The sequence below is a fragment of the Periplaneta americana genome, chromosome 8, assembly GCF_040183065.1.
Source record: "Periplaneta americana isolate PAMFEO1 chromosome 8, P.americana_PAMFEO1_priV1, whole genome shotgun sequence".
Lineage (NCBI taxonomy): Eukaryota > Metazoa > Arthropoda > Insecta > Blattodea > Blattidae > Periplaneta > Periplaneta americana.
The window spans coordinates 18,512,372-18,534,062 of NC_091124.1; the positions used below are offsets into that span (position 1 = coordinate 18,512,372).

Sequence of the window (21,691 nt, forward strand, 5' to 3'; positions counted from 1 at the left end):
AGTTAGCAACCTTCATTCTCGAAAGTAATTGTTTGCACACATACTTCGAGTGACAGCGAATAAGCTCATCTTGGGATATTTCGTTTTGTTAATTTTGTAATACTTCTATGCTTGTCATGTTATGTTCTCCGCATTTAGTTCTGAATTCTACGTGACTTTGCAAATCAATGAACTCGTCCTGGAACTGCACTCTCACGGATTGTAGTAAATTTACTACGAAAGGATTAACAAAAAGATTAATATCACTTTCCATACGTCTAAAATCGTTAAATCTATGTTCTGTGAATTCACATTTGAGCTGTTCCAGTACAGAGATGTAATTAACTATATTTTGTTCAGGCACCATAGATTTCTTTACAAGTTCACCATCCGTGAAGGTTTTTAGTGTCTTAGCTAATTCCCAACATACTACATAACTTGCTCCTAAACATAGACTCTGAATTGTTCGACTCTCTTCAATGTTTGGCCTATCATGAAGTGCTTTCAATTCTTGAAACTGTAGTGCACGTTGCACCCCTGAAAAATTATTTTATAACACGTATTTCTGTTGGAATAAAATCACCACAAATACAATAATTGTAGTAGTAATAATAATAATAATACTAATAATAATAATAATAATAATAATAATAATAATACTTACTTACAAATGGCTTTTAAGGAACCCGAAGGTTCATTGCCGCCCTCACATAAGCCCGCCAGCGGTCCCTATCCTGTGCAAGATTAATCCAGTCTCTATCATCATATCCCACCTCCCTCAAATCCATTTTAATATTATCCTCCCATCTACGTCTCGGCCTCCCTGAAGGTCTTTTTCCCTCCGGTCTCCCAACTAACACTCTATATGCATTTCTAGATTCGCCCATACGTGCTACATGCCCTGCCCATCTCAAACGTCTGGATTTAATGTTCCTAATTATGTCAGGTGAAGAATACAATGCGTGCAGTTCTGTGTTGTGTAACTTTCTCCATTCTCCTGTAACTTCATCCCGCTTAGCCCCAAATATTTTCCTAAGCACCTTATTCTCAAACACCCTGAACCTATGTCCCTCTCTCAGAGTGAGAGTCCAAGTTTCACAACCATACAGAAGAACCGGTAATATAACTGTTTTATAAATTCTAACTTTCAGATTTTTGGACAGCAGACTGGATGATAAGAGCTTCTCAACCGAATAATAACACGCATTTCCCATATTTATTCTGCGTTTAATTTCCTCCCGAGTGTCATTTATATTTGTTACTGTTGCTCCAAAATATTTGAATTTTTCCACCTCTTCGAAGGATAAATCTCCAATTTTTATATTTCCATTTCGTACAATATTCTGGTCACGAGACATAATCATATACTTTGTCTTTTCGGGATTTACTTCCAAACCGAATAATAATAATAATAATAATAATAATAATAATAATAATAATAATAATAATAATAATAATAATAATAATAATAATAATGTTGATATGTGAATACATATTACAGAAAACCGCTTAACTGTCACTTCGGCATGTTCTGGATGTCAGAGCGTATAATGTTTTATGTTGCTCAGTAGTATTCCTGACAATACCTTACAACATAGCAAACAGTTTACGTTTTCACAACAAAACTAGTCTTCCTCCCACATTGAACGGAATGATCGTTTGCTTACAGAAGGTTTTGACTGTGCCATTGTCCCGCACAGTTCGTGCGTTTACTAAGTACTTGAACTGCCTTCCGCAGTCATCCGTCGAGCTTCGAACGAGGAACAGCACGCTCTACATTGGAAGGTTGTGATTACAGAACGTAATCGGAGTCAGAGAATGAGCATACCTGCCTTATGCCTTGCAGCGCCGGGTCCTCCACCCATTTCTTATATCTCTCCTGGTCCAATGCCAATCTTTTTCCTTGAAAATAAAGAGCGCGGTTATATTAGAACATCATTATTAACAGGGTTACATTGTAAACTACATCTTCCTGTATCCAAAGTGTTTAAATTATCTTCTTCCATTCTTCTCTTGCCTCCCAATCCCGTTCTTCCAAGCCTCTCTCCTTCATTCCACTTCTTATATCGTCCATCCAGGTTTTCCTTGGTCTTCCCCCCTTTCCTCTTCCTGGCGGAATCCATTCCAAAATCTGTCCTCGCATTCTACTGGGTGTTCATTTCAAAGTGTGTCATGACGTCACTGTTGTTGGGTCACCGATTTGAAGCGAGTTTCAACTTATATGTTACAGAAGTTGCCTATTATTTAAGGCGTTCTTCACTCTGAACTTGAGAATGTGTACGGTATAACTTGAACGTCGTAGCAACAGATGGCGGTCTGTACGGTCTGTGTGCTACCATAACCTCTTTCGAACTGTGTTTTGCGCCGGCAAGTCGTACGCAGGGTATTTGTTATCATCGGTTGCGTATGGTAACATTCCACAACACAAATCAAATGCTCCGTGTCCATGTTGACCGTCGAAGTTAATATCAACAAATACGTAAGTAATCGTCTTAACCCTCTCCCCATATCTCGACAGTACGTATTTCCAAACAGTTCACATTCCTGCCACTACCGGCGTTACCGTACGTATCGGCACGTACTCTTCAGAATGAACGCCGTACTTGCTAGCCAACTTCTCTGCCTCTTAGATTATACACCTGAGCTGCGGAAGTGTAGGAAGATTGAATTCTCTAGGCTCATCAGCTAGCCACATGACGGCATGCAGCGAGCCAAGACACATTTTGAACTGAACACCCAGTACTTATGTGACCAAACCTACTATTTATTAATTGCTTGTAGCTAACGAAATCTAACAATGTAGGCCTACTATTAACTCCTATAACTCCGTGTGGAGTTGCTAGTCTTTCATTGGGTGCCTCCCCAGGTGGCGGATATGGGAATGCTCGCCAGATATGGAGGGTACCGGGGAAATAAAATACCCGGGGCAGACCAAAACTATCAGCTGCTGCCTTGCAGAGAGACGTTGGTTCGTCAGAGGCTAGAGGAAGAAAACCTCAAATAAAAATTGCCTCTTCCTCCAGGTCGGGGGTTGATGCAATAGGCCAGCTCCCTATTCATCAAAAAAAAATAATAATAACAATGCTAAAAAGTCCAAAGTGATTAAACCGGATGGATTCAATATATTAGAACAGATGGCTATATTTAATCTTCTTAATGTATCCAGCTGTTTGCTGACAACATAAAGTCCACTATAGTCCACTGTAGTCTTTTCAGTTCTTGTTTTTCATGAGAAATGAGGGGTATTTTGATCGGTGTCTGTTGCTAGTAGCCAGAGTTGGGGTGTAGTCAATATATACTGCAGGGCTGTGTCTTCTGCAACTGGTACTGATGATTTTAATTTATTTCTTTTGTGGTTTATGGATGGACAGTATAGAAGAATGTGTTCCAGATCTTCATCATGATTATTACACCACAGACAAGTAGGATTATCAGAAATGTGAAATCGGTGTAGGTACAATTGAGTGACACTGTGACCTGTTCTGGCTCTTGTTAAAAATGTTTGAACATGTCTGGGCAAGTTTTTATACATATCCAGATCATTTGGTTTCTTTTGTACAGACTGTAAAATTTTTCCTTTGTCAGAAGAGAGCCAATTGTTGATCCATAGGTTTGTAAAATGAGACTTTACTGAAGCAAAAGCACCGGATAGAGATATCACTTGAAGAGGTCTTGGTTGCAAATATGTTGCCTGTTTTGCAATATTATCGACTTTCTCGTTTCCAGGTATGCCACAATGATTAGGTATCCATTGAAATGTTATTTCCTTTTGGAGTATTTTTAGTTTACTTAGTTGTTTCAGAATTGCAATAATTCCATGTGCGTAGAGGTTTGGTACATATTTTATTATATTAAATAATTATAGCCTTGTTGGAGTCAGTAAGTATGCAAATAGATTTTTCAGAAATTTGAGTAACACACTAAAGAGCAGCATCAATAGCTTGTAATTCAGTGTCAAGACTGGAGGAGGATGAACATGGTATGAAGTAACTTTCTTGATATTTTGGAATATAATACCCTGCTCCTGATGTCCCAACATCAGGGTTTCGAGATCCATCTGTATAAGTTTGAAGTTGATCCTTATATGTGCTGCAGATTAGTTCCATGGTATCTAACTTAATGTATGGAGGATCATTTCTGGAATAATTTCCTGGAATTTGTATGCTATGTTCTGTAATTACCCATGGCTATATTGTAACAGATAAAACAGTAACTGCGCATACCTAGAATCGTTTAAAGTTTTTATTCGTTTTCTTACACCGTACGACCATGAACACTGCGACAAGCGAAACAATCATCTGCTAGCATATCCAATGAGAAGCGAGCACTACAGTACTGGAAATATTCACCGCAGATATTTCCTTCCATACAACCTACAGTAACTAAAGACAAGTATTTTCCCTGGACCAAAAGTACAATGAAGATTCGTGTAAATAAAAATGATTATTTGCCTGAGCCAAAAGGCAGAAGGTGAGTCCTGTGGCAAGGGTAGAGTGGGACAGATGAGGGGATAGTTGACAGGAGGTGAGATTTCCCTCCATTAACAAAGCTACAACTTTTCAAACGTTGGCAACATTGTTTCTAAGACTTCCGCTGCAGACAGCTTTAATACAATTTCGATCCGGTGCCTTGGATTGAATTCGGCGTAGCTCAGTGATCAGAGCGCTTGGTACGTAGAACCAAGGACCCGGGTTCGATCCCCAACGCCGGAGCGAATTTTTCTCCTAAAATATTAAGTGTCAATATTATATTATATAATTTCATTGCAGCTGTAATTTTAATTCTAGTCCCTATTTTATTTTATTTTCTATTTTCCTCTTATATTAATAACATATTATATTCTATTATATAATTTCATTGTACCTATAATTTAATTTTAGTTCTTATTTTATTTTCTATATTCCTCTTATATTAATTATTTATTGTATTATATAATTTCATTGTAGCTATAATTTTAATTTCAGTTCTTATTTGATTTTATTTTCTATATTCCTCTTATATTAATAATATATTATACACTCAGGGACAAAAAAACCGGACACTTCTATATTTGCTTGTATTTTGTTGCCAATTATTTCAAAATGAAACAAAACCCATTTAAACAAAATAATGTTTCATTTAGCACCTTATACGACAACATTTGAAAAAAAAATCTCTGATGAGAAAATTTACAAAAAATTACAAAGGGCGTATAACTATGGCATCGTTTGGTCTAACTGTTTTTTTTTTTTTCATTTTATGGTGCCTTAAACATTAAAAACTCTTTTTAGTAACGGGTATTACCCCCTCTGGCTTGAATAATGCATCCATACGTCTTGGCATGCTCTCAATTTGGTTAGCAATGTCTTCTTGAAGAATAAGTTCCCATTCTTCGCCAAGTGCTCGCCTCAACTCTTGTGTAACGATTCTGGTCTCGGTCGTCTATTCTTAACACGCCGTCCCAGCATGTCCCACACGTGTTCAATTGGGTTCATGTCTGGACTCCTTGCTGGCCATGGAAGAACATGGATTCCCACTTCTTGGAGATAATCTCCGATCGCATGGGCAATATGCGGCCGTGCATTATCATGCATTAAAACAAAATTATCGCCTACAAATTGGCCAAATGGCACAACATGATCAGCCAAACATTCATTTATATACCTATCAGCTGTTAGTCTTCAATTTTCAACAAAAACCAACTCTGTACGAGCATCCGTACATACTCCTGCCCAAACCATCACTCCACCACCTCCATACGGCACATTTTCGGAAATGCAACACTGTGAAAATCGTTCTTCCCTCCTTCTCCAATCTCTTTCACGTCCATCAGGTGAGCACAGATTGAAACGGGACTCATCGGTGAACAGAACACAGCTCCACTGTCCATTTCTTCAATCCCTGTGATCATTTGCAAAACGCAGTCGTTCAACTCGATGCATCCTGAGAAGTCTGGGACCAGTTGCAGGTCTACTTGATATCAGTCCACTTGCTTTCAACCTCCTTCTAACTGTTTTGGCCGAAATTGGGCGTCCATGCATGTTAACAAATTGTTGGGCTACACTAGTAGCTGGCAGGTTGCGCTCCCTAAGAACTCTCAACACCATATACCTGTCTTCATTTGGATTTGTAGCTCTTGGACGACCCGAACCTGGTCTTCTGGTATATTCTAGGGTCTCTCTATACCGTTTTATGGCATCATGGGTTGTGCTTCTAGCCATATTCATAACATTTGCAATGTAACGTACACACCGTCCATCATCGTAAAGGGCTACAGCTCGAGCCACATCTTCAGGTCGCATCTTGTTTTAAGACAAATGTTACAACCCCACTTAAACTCAGAAAATGTAAAAATAAAGAAATAACGAATGATAACGATAATGAAGCACAAAATGGTTGAGACAAAATTGTTATGGCTGAGACTCCGAAAGCAAAATTGGAATATTTAGTTGTAATGGCTTGTTTATAAAACAAAAAACAATCAACAATGTATACACGTCTCCATAACAACAGATGGCTACCATAATATTGTATGAGAAGATAATGTTTTGCAAAATACCAGCAAATATTAAAGTGTCCGTTTTTTTTGTCCCTGAGTGTATTATATAATTTCATTGCAGCTATAATTTTAATTTCAGTTCTTATTTTATTTTATTTTCTATATTTCTCTTATATTAATAATATATCTGAACTGCGACCGAACACGAGCGCTGCTCATTCGGTCCTCAAATTTTGTTAATATTATTGTATTCCCTTTTTTATATTCATATATTATTTTATTTCTATTTCTATTGTTGTAATTATATTCTCCAATCTGATGTATTATTCTATATTACATGTTCTATTCTGTATTATTATTATTATTATTATTATTATTATTATTATTATTATTATTATTATTATTATTATTAATATTACTATGTAAATTTGTACTTTACCATGTTATAGCATCTTCCGATGCATTTAAAATCTGAAATTTTAACATTTGAAATAAATAAACTTACTAAGTATGCTGCCGGCCTTGAAAGAGGCCTTGAACTCAATGCCCTATTTTCTAAACTCCGAACGCTCTGCAGAGGAAGAATCCCTCTCAAGACAATGCAGAGTACTCATGCTCGAATAGGCCTATTGGCTTCCTTAATCACGATGCAAGAAAACGAAGTGTAAACAAGATTCGAAACTGCTAAAACATCTAAACAGCGAAACAGATAGCCAAATACAGCTATAAAGTGCCGAAAATTTGTCTACTCTTCGTTCATAATCTGTATAAATGATATATTATTATTATTATTATTATTATTATTATTATTATTATTATTATCTTCTTCTTCTTCTGCCTGACAAGTGTTAGGCCACAAGGCCTGTTACGGTCTCGCATAAAATTTTCACGTCATCTCTTAGCAGGACGACCCACAGATCTTTGGCCATGTGGTATATAATCATAAATTGCCTTTGGGAGTCTATTTAGGTTACAATCTTTCCATTTTTGAAGAATTGGACATATCACAGAAAATTAATAAATACACAAGAGCTATGGGCATTATAAATAGTGTGATGAAACCATCCTTGGTTCAGAAACACACCCGCATACGGCTCTACAACACATTGGCACGACCGATGCTCAGCTATGGCAGCGAAGCATGGACACTGAGGAAAGCAGATGAAAGCAGAATAACGGCTTGTGAAATGCGATACGGGCCAAGCTCGCTGTCCAAAATATCCAAGGACTAATCTCATTACCTCCACCGATCCCACGCATGTCCACATTGACACCCACAAACCAATACAGCCACCTATACCCAAACCATCACAGTCCGTCTTCAAACCAACACTACCCAAACCCGAATTGTCTTATGCGGATGCAGCTAAGACTACGACAACCAAGACAACCACTACAGACGATCCACAGACAGACAAAACAACCACGGAACAGCTGGTCGAGGGGGTTCTACGTTCTGCTATGCAGAAAATAGAATCCTACATTGACCGGCAACTAATCAGACTACAGGACGAAATAGTGACATTCACTATTTCCTTACTCACTACAGACACAAACCCCACGAAACGACACACGACACTTGCCACAGCCAACCAGGCAGCCAGACGGCTTCTACGGAAACGAGTAGCCCACCACTTTGTTGGTAACAGGTTACGAGTCTCCCTAGCGCCACTACAAAAACGTGACTAGGACAGAACTGACCAGAGCACTGGACTCTCCACCTCTCATTAACATCTGCGAGGCATGGTGCTCACTTCACTTCATTCATTCACTCACAATTCAACTGTTAGCGTGTACATCTTTCATATAATCATTTACAGGGGAAAATACACTACTGCTAGTTGAGAGGACAAACGGCTTTTAGCTGGGTACCTCGATCTAAAAGTTAGTGAATTGTTAGTCGAGAAACCAATGGAGGCATGGGATGCTTACCCTGCCTGCCATTTTAAACATCATTCATTCTTTCTTCGTCCCCTTTCATTCGTTCGTTCGGCGGGAGTCTACTATTACTCATTCTTTCCAAATGATGTTTCCAATTAGACTGATATTGAACAATGTAGGCCTAATCTAAAACTGGTTGAGTTTTTAGTTCCTTTAAATTTCACAATATCTTTTCAGATCCCATGTACTATCTGAGCACCAGCTCTGAAACCGCGGCAGGAATGCGGCGTGGAACCTAGCAGACTGTACCATACTTACTGAGTCACGTCTCCCAGCTCCCCACTTCCTCATACGGCGGGGTTTCAGAGCTGGCGCTCAGACTAGTATAGTCCGCTGTTCTTCGCATGAATCGCATTTCACAAGCCGTTATTCTGCTTTCATCTGCTTTCCTCAGTGTCCATGCTTCGCTGCCATAGCTGAGCATCGGTCGTGCCAATGTGTTGTAGAGACGTATGCGGGTGTGTTTCTGAACCAAGGATGGTTTCATCACACTATTTATAATGCCCATAACTCTTGTGTAGTTATTAATTTTCTGTGATATGTCCAATTCTTCAAAAATGGAAAGATTGTAACCTAAATATGGGAAACTATTACATCTTTCTAATATTTTATTATCGAGACAAATTTTACTTTATATTGTGTATTTCACACAGAATACCATAATTTTTGTTTTATCTGTTGAAATTTCCATATTGTATGTGGCTGCTACTTGCCGCAAATTATATATTGACCTTTGGAGGTCGTCTTCTGAAAGTGCTAATAATACCAAATCATCTGCAAAGAGAAATGAATCTAATTTAAGGTGTCTGTTAATTTGTATATATCCATGGCGAGTTTGCTTCCACTCTTTAATTATTCGGTTCATATAAATAATAAAGGGAATGGGTGATAATCCACATTCTTCTCTTACATCAGTATTGATGGTGTCCAAGATGATAGCTTACCATCTTGTTTAATTACTATTTTATTTTGGTTATATATGTTATGAATATTGGTGGATAAACTGTCGTGGAACATTGTCGTCTACTAAAATTTGTAATAACCTTGATCTGTCTACTTTATCAAAGGCCTTCTTGAAATCTATTATTGTTATTATTGTTATTATTATTATTATTATTATTATTATTATTATTATTATTATTATTATTATTATTATTACAAGTGAAAGAATTGATTCGATAGAACTAGAATCCCAGTACTTTCTTACACGCTCAATACTTTACGCAGGATTGCTGATAGAGGTTCGCTCGCCCCTCCTTGCCTTTGATTGCTACCTTCCAAATCCTTACCCCGCGTCGCACTTGATCAGTCCCGCGGTGTCGCGTCGCCACGGGGGGACGTGATAATTCGATTTGCGGTTGGGTTCCGCAGCCTCGGGATCTCGCGTGCAAACCCACAAGACGCACTGAGGGAAGAAGTAGGCCGCTGCATTTACATACCGAGTCTCAGAAATATCTATGCGATCACAAGCCTCTTCGCACCGTCTGATTAGTTCGATGACCTAAAAAAAACCTAAAAATGACCTATAAAATTATCCAAAAAAAATGTTATAAAATAATCTAAAATACTGAAAAAAAATTACCTAAAAATAAAAAATCCTATACCTAACTAGTAACGGGAGGAAATTAAACACAGAATAAATATGGGAAATGCCTGTTATTATTCGGTTGAGAAGCTTTTATCATCCAGTCTGCTATCAAAAAATCTGAAAGTCAGTATTTTTAAAACAATTGTATTACCAGTTGTTCTTTATGGTTGTGAAACTTGGACACTTACTTTGAGAGAGGAACATAGGTTAAGGGTCTTTGAGAATAAGGTGCTTAGGAAAATATCTGGGGCTGAGAGGGATGAGGCGTCGCAGTCTAAGGCATCCCGCCTAGGACTCGCGTTACGGAATGCGTGCTGGTTCGAGTCCTCATGGGGGAAAAATTTTTCTCATGAAATTTCGGCCAGTGTATGGGACCGGTGCACACCCAGCATCGTGATGCACTTGGGGAGCTACGATAGGTAACGAAATCCGGTTGCGAATACCAGCTATAACGGCTGGGGGGGGATCATCGTGCTAACCACACGATACCTCCATTCTAGATGGATGATCGTCCATCTCTGCTTCGGCATGTGGGCGTGAGGCCAGCAGCCGGCTGGTCGGTCTAGGCCCTTCACGGGCTGTAGCGCCACGGATTATTAAGAGGAATTAAGTTACAGGAGAATGAAGAAAGTTACAAAACACAGAACTGCAGGCATTGTATTGTTCACCTGACATAATTAGGAACATTAAATCCAGACGTTTGAGATGTGCAGGGCATGTAGCACGTACGGGCGAATCCAGAAATGCATATAGAGTGTTAGTTGGGAGGCCGGAGGGAAAAAAAAAACTTTTGGGGAGGCAGAGACGTAGATGGGAAGGTAATATTAAAATGGATTTGAGGGAGGTGGGATATGATGATAGAGACTGGATTAATCTTGCTCAGGATAGGGACCAATGGCGGGCTTATGTGAGGGCGGCTATGAACCTCAGAGTTGGTTCCTTAAAAGCCAGAAAGTAAGTAGGCTATACCTAAGTAGTAAAAATCCAACATTAAATTAACAGCTCTCCAGACTGTCTACTATGACATTCTCATATAAAAGTATAAAATTTCCCACACGATCACAAATTTTCCCACAACCTACAATATGAGCTTACTTACTTACGTAACAATGTTATTCAGGTACTACCATCTGGTGGTAGATGAACGTAACGCACTGTCCGATATTACCCGATATCCGATATTACCCAACTCTCCCCTGAGTATAAAAATATAGGGGTGCCATTTGAAATTTCATAGTGGGAAGGCTCAGAGTGGTGGGTGAAATATAAAATACAATTAAGAGTGGTTTTTAGACTTCTCCCTCAATATCTAAATTGAGGTGTTTTTTTTTTGTTTAAATTGAATTCAATTTAAATAATTAGTTATTTAGGCTAGGAAGTTTTGAAATGAAAGTAAATTTAAATATTACACTTTCACCCGACTGTAGGCCTACTTACAAGCAGCACGTTTGTAGTAACAGTACCACATCTTACCCGCCAGGATATGAACCCGCAGACATCTGATATCGTGGAAAAGCGTCTTAACCATTTAGTAATCGTGGACTACTTTCACTTGGATTAAAGAAATAATATTTAAGAATGGAAGCGTGGGTGTAATTGAATTTGTGTTGTTTAAGAAACACAGTCGCGCAACACTAGGGCATTCTTATAAGACCGGCTGAGTGCGTGGGGGGGGCGGAGGGGGTGAGAAGGGGAGTCGCACAATTTCCTGCCAATATTTTCACACTGACGAGGCTTTTCAGAAGACGGGCGACGTGATGTTCATGACGAATTAACGGACAACATCTCCATCACAATGGAAGTGTGTCAGCGCAGATACCACGCACCCCAGCGGAGAGGCGATACAGGGAATGAAACAGGCAGTTCAGGGCTAGACTCATACACGCTTTCAGAGACATTGACTGCAATGAATATATTTACATGTGTTACTTACTTACTTACAGATGGCTTTCAAGGAACCCGAAGGTTCATTGCCGCCCTCACATAAGCCCGCCATTGGTCCCTATCCTGTGCAAGATTAATCCAGTCTCTATCATCATATCCCACCTCTCTCAAATCCATTTTAATGTTATCCTCCCATCTACGTCTCGGCCTCCCTAAAGGTCTTTTCCCCTCCGGTCTCCCAACTAACACTCTATATGCATTTCTGGATTCGCCCATACGTGCTACATGCCCTGCCCATCTCAAACGTCTGGATTTAATGTTCCTACAGTAATTATGTCAGGTGAACAATACAAAGCGTCGAGTTCTGCGTTGTGTAACTTTCTCCATTCTCCTGTAACTTCATCCCTCTTAGCCCCAAATATTTTCCTAAGAACCTTATTCTCAAACACCCTTAATCTCTGTTCCTCTCTCAAAGTGAGAGTCCAAGTTTCACAACCAAACAGAACAACCGGTAATATAACTGTTTTATAAATTCTAACTTTCAGATTTTTTGACAGCAGACTAGATGACAAAAGCTTCTCAACCGAATAATAACACGCATTTCCCATATTTATTTTACGTTTAATTTCCTCCCAAGTGTCATTTATATTTAGGAACATTAAATCCAGACGTTTGAGATGGGCAGGGCATGTAGCACGTATGGGCGAATCCAGAAATGCATATAGAGTGTTAGTTGGGAGACCGGAGGGAAAAATACCTTTAGGGAGGCCGAGACGTAGATGGGAGGATAATATTAAAATGGATTTGAGAGAGGTGGGATATGATGATAGAGACTGGATTAATCTTGCACAGGATAGGGACCGATGGCGGGCTTATGTGAGGGCGGCAATGAACCTTCTGGTTCTTTAAAAGCCATTTGTAAGTAAGTAAGTAAGTGTCATTTATATTTGTTACTGTTGCTCCAAGATATTTGAATTTTTCCACCCCTTCGAAGGATAAATCTCCAGTTTTTATATTTCCATTTCGTACAATATTCTGGTCACGAGACATAATCATATACTTTGTCTTTTCGGAATTTACTTGCTTCAAGTAAAATTTCCGTGTTTTCCCTAATCGTTTGTGGATTTTCTCCTAACATATTCACGTCATTGAATAAGCAGTCGTGGACAGTCGATAAGGTGTGGTCCTCCAGCTTGGGGGTTGGGCGAAGGGCTAACAACCCATCACCGTAAAAAAATAGCTTATTACGAATCCCTACAATAAGCCTCGGAATATTTAAATGTGCACTTAAAAAATCAGCAACAAAACCAGAGTACAACTACATTTTCCCTTACTTCTGCAAATTCTTTGCATCACAACAAGTATTTGCAATGTACTTCATCTGAATTGGTTTGATGGTACGGTCTATGATAAGAGAAATACATATGAAGAGTTCACTGCAAAAAGGGGGAATGTCGTAAATTTGTGGAAAATGAGACGAAGGTTCAGTACTATAGATCATACAGAGTAGAATATAGTAGAGGTCTGCGCACCTCGCTACTATAGAAACCACTCACTATCTCTCGTGTAGTCCGGATTTGTGCGAGGCGGGCCTCGCATCTCGCACGTCGCATGTGTCTGTTCAGGCTTTAGGGCAGTGATGTCAAAGCAAGCGCATTTTTCTGACCTTGACGTCGTGCGCGGGCAGCAAGCGCTAAGTATGGAAAGAGGAAGGGTTGTGTATACGAGTAAGCAACCTGTTGGATTAAGAAAACAGTGGTGCACAAATTTCAAACGGAACGTGAAATTTTATGTCGTTATTTTTATATGGCTTCTTTCTGTTTAATATTATCTATATTGTCTGTAAAACAAAAGTACTAACACTGATTTCTTAATATTGCACTTGTGTTTTAAATCTTAATAACATAATAGAGAGTTAAGAAGGAATATTCACTTAAATTCCATAGTAGTATAATATTATACTGTATTAAGTGGATGAAACACATCATTCATAAAGAAAGCGATATTCCAAAGAAAGAGATTGAGTATGATATGATAAGTTGGAATTTATATTGATGGTATCTTTAGCCTTACAAAAGTAATCAATAAACTAATCAAAACAATATTAGGCCTACAGTAAAAAAGCAAAGTTACCTAGGTACTGTATCTGTTTTAAGTGTAACTAATATTACATAACAAAACTCTTATCGCATTATGCTTTTAAGGTGATATATGTGAGCAACTTCCTATCATCAGAATATTAAATTATTTTCTCGAAATCTGCTGAAGCTATAGAGCTCACATTTTTACAACACATGGACACGTATCTTTTGCTTATGATGTAACAGTAGTTGCTTTGTTAATTCATTTCCTTACAAACAATTTCCATGCGAATATTTTCAAAATTTTCAATACACTATCTTCAGTAATATGTATTTACGGTATATTAGATTTACGAAAACATTCTGTAAGGCTACTAAATAAATAGGCATATACCTGAAAATTTCACTTTTCTATACGAAAAGTTGAGAAAATATTTCTTTTGAATAAAAAAAAATCAAACTTGTGAAAAATGAACATTAAAATTAAAACTTACATTCTTATAATGCACTTACACTTCTCAGGCAAGTCTAAAAATTAACATGGATATAGTTTTAATAAGTTCTCTTCCCTTTATCTACTGAATCAGTGCTGGCCATCCCTGAATATAGCTCGACCAAGCGGCATATACTACCTCTTTCGTCTGTCTCTTTCCTTTCCGCTGTAAAGCGCTCAGGCTCTCCCGGGCTCTAAAGCGCGCGCTTGCTCCTGTGGGCATCAATTGAAATGCCTGTTTTAGGGACTTTGGCAACTTTTGCAGGAAGAAAAGTCTTACAGTTACCCGCAAGAGCATACACAGCGACTGCAGAAGAAGGAAAGAAGCACTGCCAAAGCAAAGACTCCATTGCCAATCGAAAAGAGATGAACGCCAGAAAAGCAAAATACAAACGGGTAGATAATATAGATCCCTGGCTATTTCTTCCAGGACTCATCTCAACATTAATTGTCTAATGGCCTTATGGAAGCTGCGGCAAAGGCATAGGTCTAAATTTAGGTGACTGAATCAATTGGCTCATTTATAGTGACTAATAAAATTGACTCTCGGCTGAAAGAGAACGTATGTATTATATCATCATTTTAACTTAATTTTTATGCAGACCATTTCGTTTATATGACGTCATTCCATTTTCGACTAATGAAGTGTGATGAAATTTTGAATTCCAACCAATCACAGTCACACTTTGCGATAATTTTTGCAGCTAGATTTCTCGCTATCAATTTATCACATGGTCGTTCTTTTGTTTAGTCGTTGTCGCCAACTGTTTCCCCGTAAAGTAATGATCATGAATACATTAAGATGCAACTACACGGTTAAACTTTTATTTCAACTTTAAAGCAATGAATGCAAGATTGATATTTAATATTAATTAATATATTTACGTAGTGAAGACGACGTTCAAAACGGCGCACCGTATAGACACAAAATCTTCATGCATCTTAATTGAACGTACATTTTAAACTTCATTCTCTCAATATTCTTCCCATATTGCACGCATACGCGATTGGAATATTGAACTGTGTAGATGCAGCTTTAGTTCCGTTACACACCACAGCGAGAATGCGTTTGTCGAGCTATAAAAATGCTTTCGTGTAGCACTGATTGTAACGGTCGAAATAAGACACAGCTGACATTGGTCCTGCTCCCACAGATAACTTAACCTGTAATTGTAGCCTATAAAATTTGTATTTTGTGAATGAAATGAAACAATTAATAGAAAGTCAGATGTTCAAATTTATGTAACATCATCGCATATCAAACCCAAAGACCTTGCATAGTAATAATAAGGTCTTTGATCAAACTGCCTTCCGTATGGTGTAATAAAATTCGTGTTTTAATAAGACCTATCTATACAGAGATGACTTCACTGTGTAGCAACATGTCTCGCTGTGAATACATAGGCATTGGTATATAGCTGTCCCCACTGTTACTGTTAAATTAAATTATGATTTCAGCAGATAATGAAAATGTATTTCTGTTATAATAATAAGAGAAAAGTGCAGTACATATAATTAACATTGTTAAACCTGTATTTCGCTTTTCGCAATTGGCATTACTGAATAATAACATCGAATTTCTTTATTGCAGTAATCGATATTCATCTATTTCAACTTTACAATGTCTGAATAGGTTAAGTATTCGTTAATATACAATTATTAACACTTTTTATAGAATTTTAGGGATATATTATTTACATTTTTATTTTATTCATGAAATAGTCCTAATAAATGTCACTCGAGGTCTGAGATTTCCCAGATAAATCTCAGATCTCTCGTGACATTACTACAGATAAATTCTTATGGTATGTAATGTTGAGTAATTCAACTCGGTTAACATCACCACAGGTCTGTATCATTGAACAGTGAGTTATTTTCTTTGCATCCTTCCTGGGAAAACCTTCCCTCTGCCTTCCTGGCACGTTTGGGGTGAGGAGCGCTGCCCAGACCAATACCGGAAACCAAATCCTGCAAATACTTTCTTGGGTAAATCAGACATACACGCACCCTTCCATCAAATTACCGGTATGTTTTAATATCCTCTACAAGGAAGAAGAAAACAAAAGTATTTGCACACAGGTGGAGTTTCTGCAAGTTCAATTAAATGCCCGGATCCGGAATCTTTGCGCTTCCAAGGGCGAGGGGGTCAACACATTTCATTATTATTTCCCTGTATAATATATTCATTTGCACACTCATATATTACAGACACCGGCGCCTTGATCCCCAAGTTAAAAAAGGATCTCGAGAGATGTAAAATCGTCACGAAATTCCTACCCTTAATCTTTCAATGTGGCACAGAAAAATAAGTTTCGTATTTTAACGGAAATAAGTTTTCATGATGCCTAAAGTTGTTCTTTCTTGAAGGTGAGTTAAGATCATTCTATGTAGGCTTTTAACCTTCCGGGGGAAACTACCAATCGATTTTTAAGAGTCAGTTTTTCCTGGAAATATGCACATGTAGGTCCTTAACTTTCCTCATCCAAAAACAACATTCTTACGCAAGGAAGGGGGGAGGATTAGGAATAAGAACGATGAAAAATAAAGATGGGAAAGAGTGGAAAGGAAAGGCTGAGAAGAAGGAAGGAACAAGACGTGAAGAAAAAAAGAAATGATGAGAATGTTAGTGATAAAAATATAGATGATGAAACAAAGACGAAAAAGTGAAGTATTGTGACGAGAATGAAGAGAAAAAGGAAGGCTGAAGTATAGTTGACGCCATCGATTTAGGCAGATGGATTTTTATTAATCAGAACTCCAGAGCGAGTTACTCTTAACTGCAAGGTCGTTATCTTCGTCGCAGTTGTAATGGGTAAGACATAAGAGTAAATATACATTCCTGACTATCCTAGTGGACTCGGATGGACAGTCACCTCCAAAAATAGTTCACATATAACCACTTTTATACAACTGCAGTGATCTGCGTTACGTAGTTGATAATGGGAGCGTTTTAATAAACAAAGATTTAAATCGGTGTACGGCGGATGCGACTTACTTACTTACAAATGGCTTTTAAGGAACCCGAAGGTTCATTGCCGCCCTCACATAAGCCCGCCAGCGGTCCCTATCCTGTGCAAGATTAATCCAGTCTCTATCATCATACCCCACCTCCCTCAAATCCATTTTAATATTATCCTCCCATCTACGTCTCGGCCTCCCTAAAGGTCTTTTTCCCTCCGGTCTCCCAACTAACACTCTATATGCATTTCTGGATTCGCCCATACGTGCTACATGCCCTGCCCATCTCAAACGTCTGGATTTAATGTTCCTAATTATGTCAGGTGAAGAATACAATGCCTGCAGTTCTGTGTTGTGTAACTTTCTCCATTCTCCTGTAACTTCATCCCGCTTAGCCCCAAATATTTTCCTTAGCACCTTATTCTCAAACACCCTGAACCTATGTTCCTCTCTCAGAGTGAGAGTCCAAGTTTCACAACCATACAGAAGAACCGGTAATATAACTGTTTTATAAATTCTAACTTTCAGATTTTTCGACAGCAGACTGGATGATAAGAGCTTCTCAACCGAATAATAACACGCATTTCCCATATTTATTCTGCGTTTAATTTCCTCCCGAGTGTCATTTATATTTGTTACTGTTGCTCCAAGATATTTGAATTTTTCTACCTCTTCGAAGCATAAATCTCCAATTTTTATATTTCCATTTCGTACAATATTCTGGTCACAAGACATAATCATATACTTTGTCTTTTCGGGATTTACTTCCAAACCGATCGCTCTACTTGCTTCAAGTAAAATTTCCATGTTTTCCCTAATCGTTTGTGTATTTTCTCCTAACATATTCACGTCATCCGCATAGACAAGAAGCTGATGTAACCCGTTCAATTCCAAACCCTGCCTGTTATCCTGAACTTTCCTAATGGCATATTCTAAAGCGAAGTTAAAAAGTAAAGGTGGTAGTGCATCTCCTTGCTTTAGCCCGCAGTGAATTGGAAAAGCATCAGATAGAAACTGACCTATACGGACTCTGCTGTATGTTTCACTGAGACACATTTTAATTAATCGAACTAGTTTCTTGGGAATACCAAATTCAATAAGAATATCATATAATACTTCCCTCTTATCCGAGTCATATGCCTTTTTGAAATCTATGAATAACTGATGTACTGTACCCTTATACTCCCATTTTTTCTCCATTATCTGTCGAATACAAAAAATCTGATCAATAGTCGATCTCGGCGGATGCGACAGGTGTACGAATTATTACGGTATAAAAAATTCATCCATCAAGCTCGACAACTAGGCCTATCAGGCTCAGACTGAAAAACACAAGAAACGAATCGACGGCTTTTCTCGTGACCTATTATCATTCCTTGTAAACACGCACTACGCGTGATTTAAATCATTAAATTAAGCTCTCATATTCATCTGCTACCATTAAGACTTTTGGAACATGAGGTTTCTTGCTTGGTTTATCGAAATGTTTAAATGTTATGTTTTATTTAACGACGCTCGCAACTGCAGAGGTTATATCAGCGTCGCCAGATGTGCCGGAATTTTGTCCCGCAGGAGTTCTTTTACATGCCAGTAAATCTACTGACATGAGCCTGTCGCATTTAAGCACACTTAAATGCCATCGACCTGGCCCGGGATCGAACCCGCAACCTTGGGCATAGAAGGCCAGCGCTATACCAACTTGCCAACCAGGTCGACTGGTTTATCGAATTACCACAGGTTATTAATTGAGAAAAACTCGCTCCGGGGCCGGGTATCGAACTCTTGACTCCCAGTTACACGCACTAGGATCTCTAACGACTGAGCTATGCCGAGACTCAATCCACAGTATCGGATCGAATCTCGTAGATTATCGAATTACGTATTTTCTTATTTCAGCATATCTATTCTTTCGGTTATTTATCCAACGTGTCGATTCCTGTCGCTTCCGTAACTTATTCTCATACTTCATGAATGTTTGTTATTAATGAAGACAATTCGACACAACTCATATCTATTTTTCGCCTGTCGCTTCATGAAGTAATGAACATTTTCAATAATTTCTTGGTTCTGGTTATGCAATGCTTTTTTCCTCTTAATTTAGAAAATGCAGGAGGCGAACGAAAGTCATTTACGGCACTCCCATGAATCGGACTGTACTGTGGTGTGTTTATTAATTAGTCTAATAATGATGATACAAGAGGCGAGTGTGAACATATAAACGACAGACAGCCTTATCGCAATTCATTCTTTCAGTTCTCACAAAACATTGGCTCGCCTACTGGAAATGTCATTGAGGTCATCTGCCAAAATCAATGCCTCCGACTATAAAACCATTGAAGGGACTTTCTCAAATAGTAACTTGTCTCATACTTAAAAAACTGAAAACAAAAGCCGACTTCTTAAGTCCTTCGAATACTCAAATCGCTTGGAAACGAAGGAAAAATTAAGTCTAGTGCAGTGGTAAGAGACTGGAAACTTAAAAAGGGAGAGGGCAAAAAGTGACAAAGGATTCATGGGATCTCTGTAATTGCATGGAACGTTGGGTAGATTTTTAAGGAACTTGTTCTCATTTAAAGGTAAGGATTGTGAATTTGATTGATAGTGAAACAATTTTGATGGATTTTATGTGATATGTTTTTATTAGTAACAATTGAAGTTTTTTTAAAAGGGATCATAGTCCAATAAATGAAAATTTGAGATATTAAGCATGTGGTGAGCGTATTGTAGCGGCCATCTACTGAACTAGTTGTTAGTGAAAAAGACACCATAGTCCTGTGTTATATGAGTGGACATTTTTAGTGGTGTTCATAAAACAACCATAGTCCAAAGACTATGGTCATTGTCCAGGACGATTGTAGCATTTACAAATATCCCATTCATATAATCTTGAAACTTTTATCCATACAAATTTAAACTGTAGTATACTGGCAGTACTGCATCTTATGTACGTGGGAAAAGCCACCTAAGAGAAAAATACTTCAGCACGTGAATTGTTGTATTAGTTATGGAGTCATCTTTAGCTGCAGAAGTAACCCCATGGAAGAAACTTAAGCAAAGAAAGGAGAAGAAGAAACAGGATATAATAAAGAAAATGAAGATTAAAGGAGAGGCAGACTTCAGCCACAACAGAGTATTTTTTCTTAAAACAATCACTGTCCACAGTTACCTGCATTTACACATGTATTTATATTAGGAAGGTCGTCTGGCCGCAAAACCAGGTGGCCCGGGTTCGATTCCCGGTCGGGGCAAGTTACCTGGTTGAAGTTTTTTCCGGGTTTTCCCTCAACCCAATTTGAGCAAATGCTGGGTAACTTTCGGTGTTGGACCCCGGACTCATTTCACCGGCATTATCACCTTCATATCATTCAGACGCTAAGTAACCTGAGATGTTGATAAAGCGTCGTAAAATAACCTACTCTATTAGGAAATTTAAGTTATAAAGTACTTCAGTTTTCCCAAGTTTCTACAACACCTTAAGAAATGAATGACGAATTTCATAACTGAAGTGTCAACAACATCCATGCCATATAGTTCTTCTTTCTCCTGAAAATGTATGTTTTTGGAGTATGGTTGTTTAAAAAAACTTCAATTAGTTTTCCTTTATTCCTTTATGGAATATATACCACATATATGGGTACAAATATTTCAAATAGAATTACTGTGTTTCATCTGAATCTTTGAAGAGTCGTTAGTATGGATATATGGCAAGAGAAATAAGAAATATAATTCATGCAAGAAAGCAAGTCCATCCCTCTAGCCAACACTATGTTAATGTAAGAATCCCATCTGTTGCTAAGCAACTGATTTCTAAATAGTGTGACGTAACTCATTGCCGTTACTAAGAAACTGAAGTCAGATACTGAAATGTTCGTAACGTTTCATTCACACTCAAACAAAAACGTTAGACGTTGAAAAGGATGAAATATGTAATAAAACTAAAGTAACGATTTCATCAAAGTAAGTCGGGAATGTGTGAATGCAGATGGACAACATTTTGAACAACAACTGCGAAACAGGTTAGTAGTTTACTAGTTTTGAAATGAAAATATGAAGTGTAAAAAATATTAGGAAAGTTACGGATCCATAATGACAGTCTATGGTGGCCCATGGGAGACGCGCGTGTTCTCGGCCACGAGCCGAGCTGAACGCTCTGTATCATTCCCACGTATCAGAAGATTTTACAAAATATAACGGCCCAGAACGCAGTGTGTAATTTGCAGAATTCTCTCAAGCTTTTACCTCATAAGCCGGGAGGAAGTAAATACAAAATCACCATTTTGAGATATGGT

At 38.2% G+C, this 21,691-nt stretch overlaps 1 protein-coding gene across 1 annotated transcript in view; it reads right to left on the reverse strand.

The window, feature by feature from the left end:
* Positions 1-11,792: 11,792 nt before the first annotated feature.
* LOC138704380 (ETS translocation variant 4-like) overlaps positions 11,793-21,691 on the reverse strand; it is a 150,900-nt gene continuing 141,001 nt past the window's right edge. The window contains exon 9 of the mRNA XM_069832209.1: positions 11,793-11,887. Coding sequence (XP_069688310.1) covers positions 11,793-11,887 — 95 coding nt within the window. The remainder of the gene's footprint in view (positions 11,888-21,691) is intronic.